The sequence below is a fragment of the Ictidomys tridecemlineatus genome, chromosome 3 (genome assembly GCF_052094955.1).
Source record: "Ictidomys tridecemlineatus isolate mIctTri1 chromosome 3, mIctTri1.hap1, whole genome shotgun sequence".
NCBI lineage: Eukaryota > Metazoa > Chordata > Mammalia > Rodentia > Sciuridae > Ictidomys > Ictidomys tridecemlineatus.
In genome coordinates, this window is record NC_135479.1 from 47,580,777 (window position 1) to 47,603,741 (window position 22,965).

The 22,965-nt window shown below is 36.3% G+C and overlaps 2 protein-coding genes across 2 annotated transcripts; both read right to left on the minus strand.

The window, feature by feature from the left end:
- Positions 1-324: 324 nt before the first annotated feature.
- On the minus strand, positions 325-1,295 carry LOC101975638 (olfactory receptor-like protein DTMT). Its single transcript, XM_005337385.2, has one exon. The coding sequence runs from the start codon at positions 1,272-1,274 to the stop codon at positions 333-335; it is 942 nt and encodes a 313-aa protein (XP_005337442.1). The 5' UTR covers positions 1,275-1,295; the 3' UTR covers positions 325-332.
- A 19,326-nt stretch (positions 1,296-20,621) lies between these two features.
- Positions 20,622-22,321, minus strand: LOC101973286 (olfactory receptor 1468). The gene has a single exon (XM_005337289.2). The coding sequence runs from the start codon at positions 21,943-21,945 to the stop codon at positions 21,007-21,009; it is 939 nt and encodes a 312-aa protein (XP_005337346.2). The 5' UTR covers positions 21,946-22,321; the 3' UTR covers positions 20,622-21,006.
- Between the last annotated feature and the right edge of the window lie 644 nt (positions 22,322-22,965).

The window sequence follows — 22,965 nt, forward strand, 5'->3', positions numbered from 1 at the left end:
AGTACATATCAGGTTTCAAAACAAATAATAGATACTAAAAAAGAGAACATGATGAATTTGTGTTTTAACAGCTTCAGACAGAAGTTTCAATAAAAAATTTTACACTGTGATTCCTAAGAGTCAACAGTAATTTAAAAATGGAAAAACATTTCCTATCAAGTTCCCCAAAATACACAATACATAAATTATACACCTCTACTTCAGCTGTGTCATTTGTTGAAAACCACATAATATTTTATATTAATAGAAACCTCTACAATTAGAAAAAGGTCTGGAATAACATTCCAATATCCATATACCTAGTGCATTAAATTATGTAATAATACCAAGCATTACCATGCTAGGATAATTTTCCTCTTAAAGATTCTTCCAATTGCTCCCTTCATGTCTCTGTTCCTCAAGCTGTAGATGAAGGGGTTCAGCATGGGAGTCACCACCGTGTACATCAGAGCCATGACAGTATCTTTCACAGTAGAATTATTAGCTGATGGACATAAGTAGAGTCCAATGACTGTCCCATAGAACAGCGACACCACAGACAAATGGGAGCCACAGGTGGAGAAGGCCTTATGGATACCTCGAGCAGAAGGAACCTTGAGAATGGAGGACACGATGCGCCCATAGGAAAGAAGAATGAGGACAAATGGAATGAGAAGAATGAGGCCTGCTGTGATGAATATCACCAACTCATTGACATGAGTGTCAGAGCAGGACAGCTTCAGAAGGGCAGACATATCACAGAAAAAATGGGGAATCACATTCTCTGCACAGAAACACAATCTGGCCATAAGCAGGGTATGGAGCATGGCATGGAACATGGTCAGCACCCAGGACAGCAGCACCAGGAAGAGACAGAGCTTGGGGCTCATGATGGTAGTATAGTGGAGGGGAAAGCAGATGGCCACATAGCGGTCATAGGCCATGGCCACTAGAAGGAAGCTTTCCAGGTCTGCAAAAAACAGAAAGAAGTACATTTGGGTCAGGCAGCCTGCATAGGAGATGGATAGAATTTGACTCTGCATGTTCCGTAGCAATTTGGGCATTGTGACAGAGGAAAAGCAGAGATCAGAGAAGGACAAGTTGCTGAGAAAAATATACATGGGTGTATGCAGATGGGAGTCCAGGCGAATGAGGACGATGATGAGGAAGTTCCCCAGGACAGTGATAAGATACATGGCCAGGAATAAGGCATAGAATAGGTTTTGGTGTTCTGGCTGGATGGGCAGGCCCAGGAGGAGGAATTCTGAGATGATAGATTGGTTTCTTCCTATCATGCTCTATCTCCAGTATCTTTAAGAGAAAATAATAGGGTTCTTTTAAAATATAGATAATAAGCCAAACCTATTTCTATGATGTGCAGTCTCTTTGCATATTTGATCTCATTGATCATGCACTCAGTATTCAAAACCACATCTACAATGAGATTATGACACACCATTCAATCCAAGCCATCTCTCAGACTCACTTATCATTGAACGTAACAATGCTGATTCTTTTCTCCCTTCTGATATAATGTCATCTACTAGATTCTGTGTGATAATATTGGTTCTTCTGATATTCCATGGACATTTATTATCAACAATTATGACTTCTTTCTTTTCTGACAGTGTCTTGCATATCATTGTTTCTGAGCTCCTCCCTAAATACTCTTCTATTTCTGTAGATATAGCCCTTTACATACTCACCTAATCTCATGGCATTGATTGCCATCTAAACAGATGATGAACAGCTCTATCGCCTTCAGTTCCCTGTCACCAACAGCTTACTGATTATTTCCCCCCATAGGTGTACCACAACCATCTGCAGCTCAACAGATCCCAAATGAAACTCACGATGCACTCTACCCTCTCCCTTTCCACTCCTCCAGTCTCTTATACCTCAATAAATCCAGGCTCAAGTCAGACACCCAAGAGTTGTATTGTGTCTGTTAATTTCCCTTTCCATCAATAGCTCACCTAACAAGCCCTAAAGATTCTGCCACTTCATTCTCTAATTCATCTACTCTTCATCCCAAGTGCCATAATCTGGACCACTGATGACATACCTGGTCTGGACTTCAGAAAAACCTATTGTTTCATCTCCCTGCTTCCATGCTCTCTCTCCTTCAAACTCATCCCACTCTGGCATCCTGATGATAGGAAAGGTAGCAGAATACAACAGTTACTAATAGGGCATTATGTAAAAATGTGGATGTGTAACCGATGTGATTCTGCAATCTGTATTTGGGGTAAAAATGGGAGTTCATAACCCACTTGAATCTAATGTATAAAATATGATATGTCAAGAGCTTTGTAATGTTTTGAACAACCAATAAAAAAAAGAAAAAGAAAAAAAATAAAATCCAATCATCAATCTTCTGAAAGTTTTGTGGATTCTCATCATTCATAAGATCAAGGTAATAATTCATAAGGTCAAGAAGAAAAAGATGTGTGGGGAGCCACTCTGAATGACTCATGCCTCTGAAGCGAGAAGCTTTGACCATCACTACATTTCATAGTTATCTGAGTGCTGTCCCAGTTCAGGAAGTTGAGGGTGTGTCTTTAGATGTAGACTCACCTGTCCCTTGTAATCCAGCCCCTTCTGGTCTTTATTGGATGTAACTTTCTAAGAACAAGGGTCCCCTCAATAAAAGCCCACTTCCAAATGTGCTTGCTCTCTCTCACTAGCCTCTCATGACTTTCTCTTGCTCTCCCATTTGGGGAGCCTGAGGTCAAGAGCAGAGAAGCTGTCCTGAAGTTTGTTTTAAGGTAAAGTGTGTGCCTGTGTTTTATTTGGTGTCCCTGGAAATTCACACAAGCGATCTTAAGTTCAGCTGCCCGCTTGGGTTGGGGGCAGCAAAGATGTTTCACATTGTCACCCTTACCTACTTCCACAGTCTTGACTGACCCCACAATCACTTTTACATCATTTCTCCAGCAACACTGGACATGTAGGTCACGACTTCTTGATATCAGCCTGAAACACTTACTGTTCTTCTTGTCTTACCTTCTCTCACCTCTTCCCACTTCATTTGGCTTGCCCCCACTTATTTTTTGGATCAATTACTTGTGACTTGCTTAGCTATTTCTATGTTCCTATTTCTATGTTCCCACTGCATTCTGTACTCATCTCATAGCATTCAGTGTCCTTGATCCCTTATTTATAGCTGACTGCCCTGCTGGATTATGAACTCCATGCAGGAAATACCTTCAAGTCTATAGCAGAGCCAGCACCAGGCACAATGCCTGGATATGAGCAGTGTTTCCTGAATATCTACTGGCTATTCTTCAGACTGAGACATACCTCCAGCAAAATTCAAAGGCAATAAACTCTCTTTGAAGTTAGAATCATTACTCCTTCTACATCCTCCCAGGCTTGAACCATGTACAATAGATTTTGACACTGGCTATAGAAATCCTGGCTATAACTTTAGATATATGGAAAAAGTTAGACTCAACCACACTACTCTTTTTCTTAAACAGACAACCAGACCACCCTTTATGCATGACCACACTGATACTTTATCTCTTGTGTTTATATACTTCTGACTCATTGATATTTATGTGAAAATATTAATCTTTAGTAATTTGGGGGCAAAAACAGGAAAAAAAAGTTCTACCTTTAAGATCTCCAGTTCGTCTCCAGATATCTATATGCAGAGTGCGTAAGAGCTAAGAAAAATTAAAGGACATTAAGACACATGGGATGTTCCTTCCCTAAACAGGTGTAACTGAGTATAGTTGCTAAAATTTTCACCCTGTTTATCTGTTTTATCTAGCCACATTTAATAGTTTATTACATTTGAACATAATACATTGGAATTGCAGGTAGGAAAGGGAACAATGAAATTTTATACACTTAATTTCTCAGAATGTTGCTTGCCTAGGAAATGAATGGGATGCATCTGTGGCTTCAAGGATCTTATTACGAATCACAAAGCACAGAGATACCACTTGCAGATGATGCCACTGATTAGACACTAGCATTTCAGTGTTCTGGCAATGCTGCCTCTCATCTTCTTCAGTTTGTATATGCATAGTTGGCATACTGAAATGTACATAAGGCTCATAAGGGACAACACTTTTATTCAGTAGGTGTGGGCCTAAAATATTATATTTTTTTAAGAGAGAGGGGGAGAGAGAGAGAGAGAGAGAGAGAGAGAGAGAGAGAGAGAGAGAGAGAGAGAGAAAGAATGAATTTTTAATATTTATTTTTCAGTTTTCGGTGGACACAAAAAGTGGTGCTGAGGAAATGAACCCAGCGCCCCACACATGCCAGGGGAGTGTGTTACCACTTGAGCCACATCCCCAGCCCTAAAATCCTATATTTTAAAAGATAAAATTTTACATCTGGTGATGCTAACTCTCCTGGCCAGTGGACCATACTTTGAGTAGTACAATGTAAATTTTTAAAATACAGATCTGTGCCACTCTTCAATAAATATGATCAGAATCTCTTGGAGGGGGACAGCTCTAAGTATTTCAGAGCTCCTTGAATAATTTGATTATATAGTCAAGGGCTAAAAACCTGTGTATTTAATTCCTATCTCACAGATATGTCAGTATGCTGAAATGATACAATCTTGTGAGAATATGTTGCATGATAAGTAATATTAATGAATATTATAATAAAATAATTGCAAGCGACAAACTTTAATTCTAATGTTACTAAGAGAAAAGTCTTGTGAAATGATATGGAAAAGGAGAAAAATAGCATACCTGAAAATATATCCTGCAGAACATCATACATCCTGGGAAATCAAGACCCTCAGGGTGGAAGGACACTCAATCTTCTTCATAACCCTGACAAATTACCCAGTGTCTGAAGGTAACTCTAGAGCCCAGACCAAGATCTTGCTCCCCTTTATTCATTATGGGCATATGAAGTCACAGCCTCTGTAGTCATCACCCATGTATGCACTGTCCCTATTCATATCCCTCATTCTACTCATCCCTGGGCCTAAGGGACTCTGTGTCCCAGAGGAGTCCACATCCTGGAGGAGCTCATTAAAGTCAAAATAATTACCCTGTACCTCCCCAGGACAAGTTCTTTCAGAGTCCTGTAGTGATGACTGATTACAGTCACCAATCACACCTGTCTATACTCTAGGGAAAAGGTAGGATGGAGGGAAGGTCAGGGATACAAGCTTAAACTTTTCCCATCTAAGGAATGGAGTGTTTTGTTTAACTGGAGCCTATATTTTGGGAGGTGAAGAACAGTTTTTGCAGAAGCCACAAAAAATGTCAAAATCCAGACTGCAGATGATTTTAAATATCTTAGAAGATTTAGAGTTTAACACAAGAAGCCATCAGTGGATTTGAATCCTTTTTTATTGATTTTTAAAAAATGGCAGCATTACAATTCTTATTACCCTCATACAGCACAATTTTTCATGTCTCCAGTTGTATATAAAGTATGTTGACACCAATTCCTGTCTTCATACATGTACTTTGGATCAAAACTACTCTAAGAATCATCTCACTCCAGTCAGAATGGCAGCTATTATGAAGACAAACAACAATAAATGTTGGTGAGGATATGGGGGAAAAGGCACACTCATATATTGCCAGTGGGACTGCAAATTGGTGCAGCCAATATAGAAAGCAGTATGGAGATTCCTTGGAAAACCAGGAATGGAACCACCATTTGACCCAGCTATCCCTCTCCTCAGTCTATACCCAAAGGACTTAAAATCAGCATACTACAGGGACATAGCCACATCAATGTTTATAACAGCACAATTCACAATAGCTAAACTATGGAACCAATCTAGATGCCCTTCAGTGGATGAATGGATAAAAATTTGTGGCATATATATACAATGGAATTTTACTCAGCAATAAAAGAGAATAAAATCATGGAATTTGCAGGTAAATGGATGGCGTTGGAGAAGATAATGCTAAGTGAAGTTAGCTAATCAAAAAAAAATGCTGAATGTTTTCTCTGATATAAGGAGGCTGATTTATAGTGGGGAAGGGAGGGGGAGCATGGGAGAAATAGATGAACTCTAGTTACTAAGGACTGGATCCTAATACCACTAAGAAAGACAACTGCTAGGGAAAGATTCCCCAATGGCAGTCTCAAAATACAACATGATTCACTTCAAACAGCCCTAGGTAATGGGATTACAATGCTAACAAGGATCAGACTTCTATGACCCCATTTTCCATGTGTTTCAATATATGGAAAAGGCAGGTATAAGAGAAAAAATGAACTCCACCAGATCATATTCAACTATTCTTTAGGTCAAGATAGATAAAGATAGACCCAGATTCCCACCCTATTCAGTCAGTTATGCCTCCTTACCTCTAAAAAACATTAATAGTACCCACCATCTTCCCAGCCACTCTCCCTATGTGTCAAATGACCTCCTAATACTATGTTCTATGTCCCTGAAATTGATCACAAGGCTATAGCTGACATTATTCCCTCTTCACTACTTGTTCTAGGTTTCCCTTGTATAAATCATCAGCTGCATGAGGTTTTTTGTTTGGTTGTTTGTTTACCTAGGTTCATAATATGAATTGTCCTCCTCAAAATTATCCTTTTCATCCTCATTTATGTTTTCTTTTGGGGGTTGTTATAGATTATATTAACATTTATTTTTGGACATGAAAATAGTATGTGAAACCCAAGAAATTCCCAAGATTTCAGACACAGTCCTTCTTGTTCCAGGTGTGTAGAGCTAACAGGATTTCTCATGCTGTGAGTTCAGTCGTCCCAGATAGAATGACATCTCTGTTTTTGGTACATTGTTTTCCATAAGAACAAAAAAAATGGCTGCATAATGGGCTCAATTTCCAATTCAGTGAAACAACTGCTACATATTCTGGTAAAAGAACCAAACTTTGAGAACTACATACTGTGGTACACCATTTTAGGTTCATCAGTCTCATCTTTAAGTCACAGCTGCAGGATCCAACTCTGTACTATAATCAACCAGCTTTAGTAAATGCAACTTGACAACACCTCACTTCAATCCTTCTCCACCCACTTCTATTTTTTTTGCTCTGGGATTTCTCTGATTCCAGAGAAAGATGTCATAGCAAATCACCTCAATATTCACATGAACCTTAAGATCTATGATCCATTTTTTTTTAATTTGGTTGTAGATGGACACAATACCTTTATTTTATTTATTTATTTTTATGTGGTGTTGAGGATGGAACCCAGTGCCTCACATGTGCTAGGCAAGTGCTCTGCCACTGAGCCACAACACCAGCCAAGGTCTGTGACCCATTTTGAGTTATTTTATAGAGTAAGAAGGGCAGTATGAGGTTCACTTTTTAAATTTTGTTTTTGCATATGAAAATCTTACTTTTTCAGCACCATTGGTAGGAAAGGCTATATTCCATTGAATTGCTTTAGCATTTCTCAAATATCAGTGAAGAATATAAGAGTAGATCTATTTGTGCATTCTCTGTGGTATCTGTATTCTCCATACTGATGTATATTTTATTTTTTTCTAATATCATACTTACCTGATTATTGTCACTTAATAGACTGGAAGCCAATCAGTGTGAGTTCTCCCTCTTGGTTCCTCTCTTACAAAATTGATTTTGATTCTTAGTTTGTTTGCCTTACACATAAATGTTATATTCAATTTAAACACAAAAATTCCTATTGGATTCATGATTGGCATTTTGTTGAATCTCAAGATGAATTTTTGAGGTATCAACATCTAACAAATACCGAGTCTTTAGTTCAGAAAAATAGTATATCCATTTCTAAAGTCTTAATGTCTTAAATCAGTGTTTCATATTTTTCAAGATATAGATCTTGCACATACAGAAATTCCCCCTTTGTGTTTCCATTCTCCATGGTTTTAGTCACCTGTATACAACCATGGTTAAAAAAAATACATGGAATATTCTAAAAATTAACAATTCTTAAGTTTTATATTTACACATGCCATTCTGAGTAACATGATGAAATCTTTGTTGTCCCACTGTATCCTGCCAGGGATATGAATCATCCTCTGTCTGGTACATCCACACTGTAACTGCTAAACATTTATGTCACTCAGTAGCCATCTCAGATATCAGTTTGAAGTGACAGTTTCCCAGGGCTTGTTTTCAAGTAAACCTCATGTAGTAACCTAATTCTACATGCCTTCATCACTCACCTCACTTCATCTCAATGGAGAGGCATTGCATCATCACATCACAAACAGAACAATGAGTACACTAACAGTTAACATATTTTTAGAGAGGGACAGATCACATTCACATAACTTTTCTTCAAGTATATTATTACAACTGTTCTATTTTATTCTTAGTTATTTTGGGAATTCTTCCTATGCCTAATTTATAAATTAAACTTCATATATGTATAGTACAAGATATACAATTCAGTACTATCTATAATTTCACTAACCACTGGGAGTCTTGGAATGTATCACCTGTAGATAAAGGAGGAGACATGGATAGTGTAAGATTTGTACTTAAATGTTAAAGAACTTAGTCTTATTTTAATGGGTGTTTTAGATTTTTTCCCTATTTCTGTCCATTGCTATTTGATATAACTTTAATTTACTAATATTATATATTCACATACAAAATACAACATTTTAATAGGCTAACCTCATATCTTATGACCTTATTGAACTCACTTATTAGTTTTAGCACACCACTTTAGATTCCTAGAGATTCTTCATATTCAAACATGTTATTTTTTAATAGAAATAGTTTATTTCTTTCTTTTCAATAAGTATACATTTGAGTTCTTTTTCTTGGCCTTTCCCACTATATAGTAGCAAAAAGGTCAATTTTACAACAATACAATAATCCCTAAATATATTTTGACCTGAATGAAAATGAAAACACAACTTATGAAAACTTGAGGAATGCAGCAAAAAAAAGTGCTTAGAAAGAGATTTATAAAATTGAATAGATATATATATATTTTTTTCTTCCAGGATGTAGTGTATATTTCTTTTTTTTTTATTGTTGGTCGTTCAAAACATTACACAGTTCTTAATACATCATCTTTCACAGTTTGATTCAAGTGGGTTATGAACTCCCAACTTTACCCCGTATACAAATTGCTGTATCACATCAGTTACCCTTCCATTGATTGACATATTGCCTTTCTAGTGTCTGATGTATTCTGCTGTCTGTCCTATTCTCTACTTAGATATATATTTTTAAAGAACAATCTGAAATCAATCATACACATTTCTATCTTGAGAACCTAGAAACAAGAAGGAATTAATCAAGAAAAAAATGTATGATTAAAAAGAGGAAAATCAGTAGAGATGAACAATGAAACCAAAAGCCAGATCTCTGAAAAGATAAATAAAACTGAAAATCCTACAGCCAGGCTGAAAATTAAAGAGAGAGGACACCAATTGCTCAGAACTGAAAGAGAAAGCATGTCTATAAGATGCCACTCACATTTAAACATCATAGACTTTTTATTATTTTTTCTGGTGCTAGGGATTGAACCCAGGGTCTGGTGCATGCAAGGCAAACCCTCTCCCAATGAGATACATAATCAGCCCTCACAAGGGGATTTCTGAGGTAAGATGGAGGAATAGAAGTATTTTCTGTGTGACTCTGCAAGTAAGAAGAGTCAGGGCAACTAAAGAGAAACTGTATTTTGAAGCAAGAAAGAGAAGAGCTCTGGATACCAACAAACAGGTGATGGGAACACTAAACAGAGAAACAGAAAGGAAACTCAGATATAATACAAAGCAATCTGAAACTTCAAACACATCTCCACAGCAGGGGAGAAGAATCCCAGGCTAAGCATCAGATAAGCTGGAGAGGGCAGCCAACACTGATGATAATAGTAGATAGGCAATCCTAGCCCTAGGAAAAAACCCATGGTTTTTATAAGCTTTAAATCCAGTACTAGGGTTTGAACTGAATGTGACTCCTCCTGCATAACAAACTAGCTTTACAGAACAATCTCTTATATATCTGACCATCTCTCAGAGTGCTATAACCAGAATCATACTCAGATGGCTCCTATTGTTACAGAGAAGAAGATTAACCCAAGGAGCCCAAACAGCCATGCGGGTTCTAGCCACTAGTTCTTGCAATATTGCAGGAAGAACTTCAAGTGAGTCACACAGAGTAACAAGCCAGAGTTCATTAGGAAAGATGGAGGTAAAAATGACCATGACAGTCTAACTAGGGCCACCTCTGGGAGGTCAACAGGCCCTAACAAAGTTGGGTTTTTAAGAGTTTTGAGTCCCCTTGTCCCTGGGTTGATATCACATATCCTTTTTATTGGTTTACTACACTCTGTGAATAGCCCTCAGTATACTTTGTATGGTTCTGGATGTCCTGATAACAAGGATTGGTTGGGTAACTATGAAAAAGTTTCAGTGATGAAGGAAGGTCATGGCAACCTGGTCACAGAAAGTGCGATTATGTAGTCTGGAAACAGTAGTTCCCTTTAGAGATTGTAATTAACTATGGCTGGAGGGGGTTCTGATATGTCAAGCCCAATTTTCATGAAGCTTATCTGCTTCAATAAGATTCCCCAAGTTTTTAATAATAGTTCCCTTAAGGTATTATAGTTACCTAGGCCTGGGAAAGGTTGGACATTCTGGATTCCATTTTCCAGATCCTTGCCTGCCTGGTAAGACTCCTTGTGGTCTATTTTGGACTCATGGATTTTCTTAATGCAATTATTGCCCTTCATTATCCTGGTAACTGTGAGCCCCTCTCTGGTAGAACACAGTGACATGGTGGTCTATTTGCTTTAGCACACCAAGGCATTTGGGAATATGCTGTGGTTCAAACATTTGCTATCTCCCTAAGCTCTCAGCAGTGAGTACAGAGTGAGTTTGTGTACCCACTTGGCCAGTCTACAAAATCTTGGAAGAACAATCAGGAAAAAAGGCTTACAGACAGCTCTCATTTACACCACATGATTGGTATGCATACAAAATGCCTCTGGAGTGTATTCAGGCCTGCCACAGACAATATTAACTTAACCAGCTCTGAGGGAAGACTCTGGGCAGGGTTCTCCCTGCATATAGCACTGACCTGTTTGGTGAGAGCAGAGATAAATTACAATTTCCCTTAGCTATGACCACTACTCACCCCATATCTGGCAGATTACAATACTAGGGATTCCTGAAAGAAGTTTTCCACTCTCAGTACCCTGGCTACAAGCAAGTTTCCCCTTGTTTTCCTTTTTCTCTTTTTTTCTTAAATTTCTTTTTCTTTTTGTCCTCTCATTCTTTTCTTACTTTTAATTAATTTTATTTTTTAGTAATTTAATTGGATTAATACAATTTAATCTCTATCTTTTCTCATTTCTTTTGTTTTTTAAGTCTTTCATTTTTCATTCCTATTTTATTATTAATTTTATTCTTATTCATTTTGAATTGTTCATTGTGTTCTAGATTATTTTTGCCCCTTTCATTTCTATTGTTATTGTCATTGTACTTACTGTTGCTGTTCACTGGCCTTTATGTTATTTGTTTTTATGTTGTTGTTACTGTTGCTTGTTTTATCCTGAGTGCTACTAAGATAAATCCTAAGACTTCAAACACATTGTGTGGCTGTTTGCTTTCTCTCTGAGTTCAGTTGAGAGGAAACTATGCCTTACTCCAACCACAACCTAACCCTAATTGAATCCTGGTGGATATTCAACTTAAATAGTAGAGGAGATAACCATCAACTGATGACCCAGCTCCAAGTGGACAAAGCTAGAGGGGCCTGAAGTCCCACTTCTGGACATTCATGCCATTAGCAATGGTAGAAAGAATTAACAGTTAAGGACGTAGCACCTATGAAAAACCTCATCACAGGTCACTCCTACACCCTTTCAGAATGCACATCACTGACAAAATTGGAGGAGTAACCTCAAAAACTGGAGAAAGTGCACCCCAAATACTTCACTCTCTACAACATACATGACTGAACAACAAGAAGGACCCCAGTCTTGCAAAACCTACAGAGAAATCAGACCTCCTGGGCTCCAACACTGTATGCACAGCATAAATCCCACTAATCTCAGCCAAGGAAAGCACAGGGAAAATACACTAGGAAGTCCATTTGGAATTAAGGCCAACACTACACAACAAAACAATATCTCTGGGTTCATCATCAACAGAATGTTTTTCCAATTCCATTCACAATAGCCTATAAAAAATAAGATACCTAGGAATAAATAACAACAAAGGAGGTAAAATACCTCTACAATAAAAACTATAAAAACACTGAAGAAAGAAATTGAAGAAGACCTCAAATGATAGAAAGACCTCCCATTTTCATGGATATGGATAATTAACATTGATAAATGGCCATACTACCAATAGCAATATACAAATTCAGTGCAATTCCCAACAAAATACCAATGACATTCTTCACAGAACTATAAAAAAATAGTCCTAAAATTCATTTGGAAGAATAAAAGACCCAGAATATACAAAGTCATTTTAAGACAAAAAAAAATCAATGCTGAAGTCATCACATACTTGACTTCAAATTAGAATACAGAACTATAGTAACAAAAACTGCATAGTACAGGCATAAAAACAGACACATAGACCAATGGTGCAGAATAGAAGGCACAGAGACAAACCCACACAGATATAGTCATCTGATCCTTGACAAAGGTGCCAAAAATACACATTGGAGAAAAGACAGCCTTTTAAAGAAAGGAAAACTGCTAGGAAAACTGGTTATCTGTATGTGGCAGAAAAAAAAAAACAGACCCTTATCTCTCGCCCTGTGCAAAAAATCAACTCAAAATCGATCATAGACATAGAAATTATACCTCAAACTATGTATCTCCTAGAAGGAAATACAGGGTCAACACTCAGGCTTTTAGGCATAAGCAATGACTTTCTCTATAGAACCCCTTAAAGCTCAGGAAATAATCCCAAGAGTTAATAAATGAAACAGCATCAAATTAAATCACACAGCAAAGGAAACAATTAGAAATGTGAAGATAGAACCCATAGAACGGGATAAAATCTTTCCCAGCTCCTCTTCTGACAGAGGATTAGTATCTACAATATAAAAAAAACTCAAGACATTTTACACCCAAAAATCAAATTACCAATTAATAAATGGTTTAATGAACTAAACAGATACTTCTCAAGAAATACAAAATGGCCAGCAAATACATGAAAAAACGTTCAAAATCATTAGCAATTAGGGAAATACAAATGAAAACGACACTGAGATTTCATCTCACCTCAGTCAAAATTTCAGTCATCAAGAACACAAATACATAATGAATGCTAGAGAAGATGTAGAGAGTCCCACTTGTTGGAACTACCGCTATGGAAATCTGTATAGAGATTCATTAAAACACTATGTATGGAACCAGCATATGACCCAGCTATATCTCTTCTCAATACTCACCCTGATTAATTAAAGTCATCTTATTACAGTTGTTTATTCCAATTTCTAAATAATAAGATTATGCAAATACACTTTTAGAACAAAGACTATTTGTTATAATCTATTGGTTAAGTTGCCAGTTGACTGTGTTACATAGTTACTCTAAATGAAAAACAATTTCTGTAAAAGTCTGTCTAGGTAGGAATCAAGTTTATTTTATTTACTATACAGAGCTTTATCGTTTAAAATTCATTATTTTATTGATGTATATTAAATAGGATGGCATGAAATTAAAAAGCATCTACAAGCAAAGGAAACAACAGTGTGAACAGATAAACTACAGGATGAGAAAACATCTTTGCCAGAGGTTATCCTCTCTTTTGACAGAGGATAAATATGCAGAATATATCAAGTATACAACATTTAACAAAAACCTTAATCAATAAGGGAGAAAATGAACTAAAGATACTTCTCAAAAAAGGAAGGAAAGAAGGAAAGAAGGAAGGAAGGAAGGAAGGAAGGAAGAGAAGAAAAAAGAAGAGAAGGAGGAGGAGGAGGGGTGGTGGTGGTGGTGGTGGTGGTAGTAGTAGTAGTAGTAGTAGTAGTAGTAGTAGTAGTAATAGTAGTAGTAAACTGGCCAGCATTAGTAGTAGTAGTAGTAGTAGTAGTAGTAGTAAACTGGCCAGCATTTATACATCTTTAGCATCTAAGAAATGCAAATCAAAACTATACTGAGTTCCATCTCACTCAGACAGAATGACACTCATCAAGAACAAAAATAACAGTAAATGCTGGTAAGAAATTGAGAGGAAAAGGAATTTTTATACTCTGTTGGTGGGAATGTAAACTAGTATGGACCCTATGAAAATCAGTTTGGAGATTCCTCAAAAACCTAAAAATCAAAATACTATGTGATTCAGCTATCCCATTCCTTAGAATTTACCAAAAAAAGTTAAAGTCAGTGCTTGAGGGATACACACATAGCAATGTGTATTGTAACACAATTCACAATTTCCAAGTTGTGGAATTAGTCTAGGTGCCTGTCAATAGACGAAGTGGTAAATAAAATGTAGTACACATACACAAATGACATGATTTCATTTTTCTTTCAACCACAAAGAAAAATGAAATCATGTCATTTTCAAGAAAACAGATAGAACTGGAGAGTTTCATATTAAGCAAAATAAGCCAGACTAAAAAAGGTTAAGTATCACATGCTTTCTCTCATATGTGAAATCTAGGAAAAATAAAAATGATGGCATGAAAAGAAAAGAGAGACTATTAGAAAAGAGGAAGGGGATCAGAGGAGTGAGTGAAGGGAGAGCAACAGAAAATAATCAAGTGCTATATGCATGTACAAATATTCTAAACTGAAACCCATTTTTCTATAAATTAGCATATGCCAATACAAAAGATCATATCATATGCAAATGGAGATCATTTTACTTCTTCCTTCCCAATTTGGATGCCTCATTTTTCTTTCTCCTGTCATTTGCATGGTCCAGTGCTATCTTGAGCAAGAGTGGTGAAAATGGACATCTTTGTCTTATTCTAAATCTTAGAAGAAACACTCTTGAACTTTTCCTTGTTCAATATGAAGCTCACTGAGGGTTTCCCATATTTGTACCACTGTTCTGTTGAGATACATTCCTCCTATACCTAACTAGTTGTGATTTTTATCATGAAAAGATGTTGAATTTTCTCATGTTTTCCCTGCATCTAATGAGACGATCACATGATTTTTTGTCCTTTGTTTTGTTAATGAAGTGTATCCCTTTTATGATTTGCAAATGCTGAGCCATCCTTCCATCTCAGAAATAAATCCCACTTGGTCATGATGAATAATTTTTTTAATGTGCTGTGGAACTCACCTGATTATTTTGCATCTGTGTTCATCAAGCATATTAGCCTGTAGTTTTCTTTTGTCAGGAAGTTCCTGTCAGACTATAATTTCATGGTAACTCTGGTCTTGTAAAAATTGAAAATATTTCTCCCTCTTCCAATTTTTTGAAGAGTTGTGGAGAATTTATATTAGGTCTTAATATGTTTTGTAGAATTCAACAGTGGAACCCTCAGGTCCTAGGCCTTCCTTTGATGGGATTTTTTTTTAACCAACTCCATCTCTTCTCTTCATTATTTGTCTTTTCAAATTTTTTGCTTCTTTGTGATTTGATCTTAGTAGGTTCTTTGCGTCTAGCAATTTACCACTTCCTCTGGGGTATCCAATTTGGGGCATATAATTGTTCATAACCATCTCATGATCCTTTGTACTTCTGAGGAGGCAGTTATAAGGTTTATTTTTTCATTGCTAATTTTATTTGATTCACTTCATTTTCCTTCCATCAGTCTAGACAGCTAATTGTCTGTTAATTTTATTTTTTCAAAAATAAACCCTTGACATAGATATTGTTTCACTGTATTGTTTTCCTAGCCTCTATTTCATTTATTTCCATCTGATATTTATTATACCCTTGCTTTGCTAACAAACTAAGATTTGTTATTCTTTTCCTATTTTCCTGAAGTATAAAGTAGTTTATTTTCCTTCTTCTTGGATATAGGTGTTTATTCCAATGAATTGTTATCTTACAACTGTTCTTGCTACATTCCATAATTTTCTCATTGCCTCAAGGTATTGTTTTCATTGCCTCAAGATATTTTTAAATTCCCCCTTTTAATTTCTTCACTTACCCACTAGTTGCACAGAATCATGCTGCTTAATTGTCATGTAATTGTGAATTTTCTGAAATTGCTTATTATTGAGTTCTAGTTTCAGAGCATTGTATTCAGAAAAGGCCTTTTGTATGGTTTCAGTCTTCTTAAGTTTGCTAAGATGTGTTTTATCCTAACATATGATATGGAGAATGTTCCATGTGCATTTGAGAAGAACATCCCTTCTGTTGCTGTTGGATGAAATGTTCTCTATATGTCCAATAGCTCCATTTTGACTAAAATGTTGTTGAAGTTCAGTTTTCCTTATTTTCTGTCTGGATACTGTCCAATACTGAAAGTGCTGTGTTGAGATCCCCTATGAAAGGGCCTAAAATGAGAGGATCTTTCATATTTGCTTCACATTGTTAGGTGTCCCATTGTTATTCCATATATACTTAAAATTGTTATAACATTTTGACAACTTGATCATTACATTAGTATATAATGTCCTTTATTTCTATTGATAGTTTCTATTTAATGTTTATTTTGTCAGATAAACATATTGCTCTCTCTCCTCTTTTGCATAAATATTTGTATAGAATATCTTTTTCTATCTTTTCACTTTCAATCTCAGTGTGTCTTCAAAAGTGAAGTGTTTCTTATAGAAAGCATAGAGGTGGGTCTTGGTTTTTTGTTTGTGTGTTTTTTGTCTTGTACATTCACTCAATGTCTTTTTATTGAATAATTTAATCTATTTTCTTTATTCAAGGTTATTATTGATGGATATGGACTCACTACTATTATTGTTTTGGTATTTGCTTAGTGTTTTGTAGATATTATGCTTCTTCCACTCTTGTTGCCTTCCTTAGTGATTTGATGGTTTTCTGGAGTGGTATGTTTTGAATGTTTTTTATTTTTCTCTTGTGTGTCTCATAGAGATCTTTCCCTTACTGTTCCCACTGGGGGTACAGAGAAGATCTTACATTTGTAATAGTTGATTCCAAATGGACAGCAACTTAATTTGTATTGAAAATAACAACTTTACACTGAAACTCTTACATTTTGAGTTTTTAATGTCTGAATTTATATCATTTTGTAATATATATCTTTTGACAGTTTATTTCAATGATTGCTGCAATTAGTAATTTGTTATTTGCCCCTTGTACTAGGTATAAAATTACTTAACTGCTTTCACAGTCTCAGAGTATTCTGAATATTGCTCAGTATTACTTATACCATTGGGTTTTAAACTCCTGTAAGTTTTATGCTACCAACTGGTAGACTTTTGTTTCCATTTAATGAATTTTCCTTAGTATTTTCTATAGGGCAGGTCTAGTATTTGTTTACTTAGTAAAGTTCATATTTTCCCATAAATTCTGAATTCTTAAAGACAGCTTTGCTGGGTCATGTTCTCTGTAGTGTGTTGTTAGCAACTTTATCATTGTGCTAACAATGATAAACATCATTGAATATACTTATACTAACACAACTATGATGTCATTCAATAATATAGACTTACGGAACCACCCTTGTATGTTTACTCCATCATTGACTTAAATGTCATCATGTGCAGTATGACTGTATTTATAAGCTTCACATTGTAACCCATAATTATATAAAATCATTTATCAATAGAGGCAAGGGACAGGAGTAAGTAGGGCCAGATGAGGAGAGATTGATCTATAGGTACTAAATTATAGTTAGGAGTAAGATGCTCTGGTGACTATAGATAACTATAATGTACTGTAAATTAAAAAAAAACAGAAAAAGAATTCTGAATATTTTTACCATAAAGAAATGATGAATATTTGAGGATTCAGTTTGACTTTTTTAAAAAATTTTTTTAGTTGTCGATAGACTTGTTTTATTCATTTATATGCAGTGCTGAGACTCGAACCCATCCCTGCACTGAGTCACAACCCCAGCCCCTTGACATTATTTAAATATTACACAATAAATATATGTATCCAAACATTACATGATACACCACAAATATTTTTTTTGGTACTGGGGTTTGAACCCAAGGGCACTTTTCCACTGAGCCACTCCCCAGCCCTTTCTTTTTAATTTTGACGCAGGATCTTGCTTAAATTATGAGCCTGGCTTCAAACTTGTGATCCTTCTGCCTCAGGCTCCCAAGTAGCTGAGATGACAGGCATGTATCACCACCCCAGGCTATTATGTACAATTTTTATGCTTTAAGGTATCAGTTAAACATTTAAGTTAAACATAAACAATTTTAAAACTTATATTTCAAGAATTCTAATAAATCTATACCAAAAATAAAAATGCCTTTTTATTTTGTGCCCACTTATCCACAAGCTCTTCATTCTGACATGTAATATCAACAATGAATTCACCCTCATATCTAGTTGTACACTATTCAACCCAAGCTTCTGATTGTGGGGAGAGTTATATGAATCCATACATGAGATAAATACCATAAACTCCAGAGAAGGGCACATTGTAAAATGATGCATGAAAAAAACTGGTGAAATCCAAGTATATTCTGTGGTCCAGTTAATTACCTTGCACCAAACATCAATTTGTTTGTTTTGATAATGTATTCTAGTGTGTAAAATTATACCATTAGGGTAATCTGGGAGAGGTACAAATGACATTTTGGTGATTTGTCTTAAAGTTGCAATTCTATAATTATACAATAAAAATTTTAGAAACATATACATTTTGACAATAAATCATATGGTATTTTTAGCCAAATGTACATAGTTTAGTGACTCCCTTTAGTCTCCCTTTCTGGACTTTATTAGTTATTTCATATAACTTCCCTGAGTTAATGTAGCAAGACATCTAAACATAAGGCAAAAATTCATGGTTCCTACTTTGATAGGAAAATGCGAGCATCATGTTGAGTGAATTAAGTCAGACTCAAAAAGTCAAGGATCATATGTTTTCTCTCATATGCAGAAGACAGAAAATAAGAGGTAATATGGGGCTAGGGTTGTGGCTCAGTGGTAGAGTGCTCGCCTAGCACATACAAAGCACTGGATTCGATCCTCAGCACCACACAAAAAATAAATAAATAAATAAAGGTATAAAAATAAGGAGTAAGAAAGGACATCATGATGCCCTTCAATATATGAATGGATATAAAAAAATGTGGCCTATATAAACAATGGAATATTACTCAGCAATAAAAGAGAATAAAATCATGGCATTTGCAGGTAAATGGATAAAGTTAGAGAAGATAATGAATGCTAAGTGAAGTTAGCCAATCCCAAAAAACTAAATGACAAATGTTTTCTTTGATATAAGGAAGCTGATTCATAGTGGGATAGGGAGCAGGAGCATGGGAGGAATAGATGAACCCTAGATAGGGCAGAGGGGTTGGAGGGGAAGGGAGGGGGCATGGAATAATTAATGATGGTGAAATGTGATGATCATTACTATCCAAAGTACATGTATGAAGACACAAATTTGTGTGAATATACTGTGTATATAACCAGAGATATGAAAAACTGTGCTCTGTATATGTAATAGGAATAGTAATGCATTCTGCTGTCATATATAAATTAAAAAGTCTCTTTGTAGTATTTGATCTCATTTTTTTTACATAAAAAAAGAAAGGACATCATGAAAATACAAGGGACATTACTAGGCTAGAGGGAAAAGATCAGAGAGAGGGAAAAGAAGAAGGGAAGAGGCTATACTGGGGAATAAAACTGATCAAATTTTGTTATGTGCTTATACAAATGTTCCACAAAGAATCCTCCTATTCTGTATAATTATTATTTTTCAATGGAAAAAATGGACCATAAAAAATCTTGACTCTCTGAATAGAATTCAGGTGAAAAAAAAATTCTCTCACTACCTCCCAAAACTGCATCTCAGTTGAGGAATATGGCTGAATTCTGGAGAGAAAAATGTAGATCAGAATGATATATGCAACTTCTAGGCCTGGCTTATAAAATTCTTCTATGTAATCCTCTACCCATTATCTTTTTCCAAATGAATGGCAAAACTTGAGGTGCCTTTGGAAACCATATGTTGAAGATGACAGTGCCTTCATCAGCTGGATAGCAAGAAACATGTGCCTCCCACACTTCAGTGCTGACTGAATTTTGAGAGCCTATCCATTATAGCAATTAGTGTAGCTTTAGCAACACAATGAGAATATTAAAATAAATCAGTAATCAGTTTTAAATAACAAATTAAAACTGGATGATAATTCATTGTCACACTGGAACCTTGGCAAGTTCAAATTCCACATTTTTCAGTCTTTAACAGTAATAGTTTCCTTCCATGCTTAAATCTTCACAATAGTAAAATAACATGACAGATGTAAAGTTTAATGATAGATTTTTAAAATACCAAGGAGGAAAAAGAGATCATTAAAGAGTGAGGTTGATAAGCAAACTCTGAATTTCTTAAGCATCCTTCAAATATTCCTTCCATGCTTAAAGGAATGATGTTCAGGGTCCCAGACATTACAGAGTTCTCAGATAAATTCAAACAAAACTATTATAAAAGAGCAAACTGAAAGTTCACTTGAGGTTAAGATCAGGTTGAAAAAAATACAATGAAGGCATGAAAATAAGGAAGCTTTTTAAAAAAGATTAAGAGAAACAAGGATGTGAACACTTCTAAGAAAGAAAAAAAAATTTTTATTCAGTAATGAAAGTCAAATTTAAAATATGGAATAGTATACATATTGAGATTTAGTATTAGCATGAAAGGAGAGAATATCATTTGAAGCAAATATGGCTTATAACTGTTATGGCTTTTCAAGACAGTGCTTATAAAAAACAACACAAGTTAATTAGTGGCTTAACAGTTACAGAGAGAAATTTCAATTAAAAGGTTTTTTACCTTATGCCTCCTCACCCTCAGCTAGATTTAACAAATAGAAAAGTCCTACTAGAAGATTCTAAGAACCTTTTATATAAAATACACACCAAATATAGTTGTCTTATTTACTGGTTAATTATGCTATATTATATTTAAATAGTAACTTCTCTTAAAGGTCTGGAATAGCATTCAAATATCAATATATCAAAATCATCATTTGCAACAGAAAATGATGCAATGTTCCCAAGCATTACCATCATAGGCTAAAGGGAATTTTCTTAAAGATTCTTCCCATCGCTACCTTCATGTCTCTGTTCCTCAAGCTGTAGATGAAGGGGTTCAGCATGGGAGTCACCACCGTGTACATCAGAGCCATGACAGTATCTTTCACAGTAGAATTATTAGTTGATGGACATAAGTAGAGTCCAATGACTGTCCCATAGAACAGCGACACCACAGACAAGTGGGAGCCACAGGTGGAGAAGGCCTTATGGATACCTCGAGCAGAAGGAACCTTGAGAATGGAGGACACGATGCGCCCATAGGAAAGAAGAATGAGGACAAATGGAATGAGAAGAATGAGGCCTGCTGTGATGAATATCACCAACTCATTGACATGAGTGTCGGAGCAGGACAGCTTCAGAAGGGCAGACATATCACAGAAAAAATGGGGGATCACGTTCTCTGTACAGAAACACAATCTGGCCATAAGCAGGGTATGGAGCATGGCATGGAACACGGTCAGCACCCAGGACAGTACCACCAGGGAGAGACAGAGCTTGGGGCTCATGATGGTGGTGTAGTGTAGGGGAAAGCAGATGGCCACATAGCGGTCATAGGCCATGGCCACTAGAAGGAAGCTTTCCAGGTCTCCAAAAAGCAGAAAGAAGTACATTTGGGTCAGGCAGCCTGCATAGGAGATGGATGGAACTTGACTCTGCATGTTCTGTAGCAATTTGGGCATTGTAACAGAGGAAAAGCAGAGGTCAGAGAAGGACAAGTTGCTGAGAAACAAATACATGGGAGTGTGGAGATGGGAGTTCAGGTAAATGAGGACAATAATGATGAGGTTCCCGAGGACAGTAGTAAGATACATGGCCAGAAATAAGGCATAGAATAGGTTTTGGTGTTCTGGCTGGATGGGCAGGCCCAGGAGGAGGAATTCTGAGATGATAGATTGGTTTCTTCCTATCATGCTCTATCTCCAGTATCTTTAAGAGAAAATAATAGAGTTCTTTTAAAATATAGATAATAAGCCAAACCTATTTCTATGATGTGCAGTCTCTTTGCATATTTGATCTCATTGATCATGCACTCAGTATTCAAAACCACATCTACAATGAGATTATGACACACCATTCAATCCAAGCCATCTCTCAGACTTAGATTCCTCACTTATCATTGAACGTAACAATGCTGATTCTTTTCTCCCTTCTGAAATTATCTCATCTACTAGATTCTGTGTGATCACTTTGGTTCTTCTGATACTTCCATGGACATTTATTGTCAATAATTATGATTGCTTTCTTCTCTGACAGTGTCTTACATATCACTGTTTCTGAGCTCTTCCTAAACACTCTTCTCCTATAATTCCGTAGATATAGCCCTGTACGTACTAATCTCACGGCATTAATTGCCATCTAAACAGATGATGAACAGCTCTATCGCCTTCAGTTCCCTGTCACCAACAGCTTACTGATAGCTTCCCATGAGTATACCACAACCATCTGCCACTCAACAGATCCCAAATGAAACTCATGATGCACTCTACCCTCTCCCTTTCCACTCCTCCAGTCTCTCATACCTCAATAAAAAAATCCAGGCTCAAGTCAGACACCCAAAAGCTGTATTGTATCTGTTCATTTCCTTCTCCATCAACAGCTCACCTAGCAAGCCCTATAGATTCTGCCACTTCATTCTCTAATTCATCTACTCTGTCCCAAGTGCCACAAGCTGGACCAGGCTGTTGGCATACCACTTAATTCTCTAATTCATCTACCTTTTATCCCAACTGCCACATCTGGACCGAGCTGAGGACATACCTTGTCTGGACTTTAGAACAGCCTATTGTTTCATCTCCCTGCTTCCATGCTCTCTCTGCCTCAAATTTCATCCCACTCTTATCCCACTCATCAATCTCTTATTTTTAGCTGACTTCCCACCAGAGCATAAACTCCATGCAGGAAAGACTATGTCTACATTCATGACAGCAACA

Bases quoted from the DNA above. Each gene is read 5' to 3' on its own strand.
- LOC101975638 (XM_005337385.2), bottom strand. From the start codon at position 1,274: ATGATAGGAAGAAACCAATCTATCATCTCAGAATTCCTCCTCCTGGGC.
- LOC101973286 (XM_005337289.2), bottom strand. From the start codon at position 21,945: ATGATAGGAAGAAACCAATCTATCATCTCAGAATTCCTCCTCCTGGGC.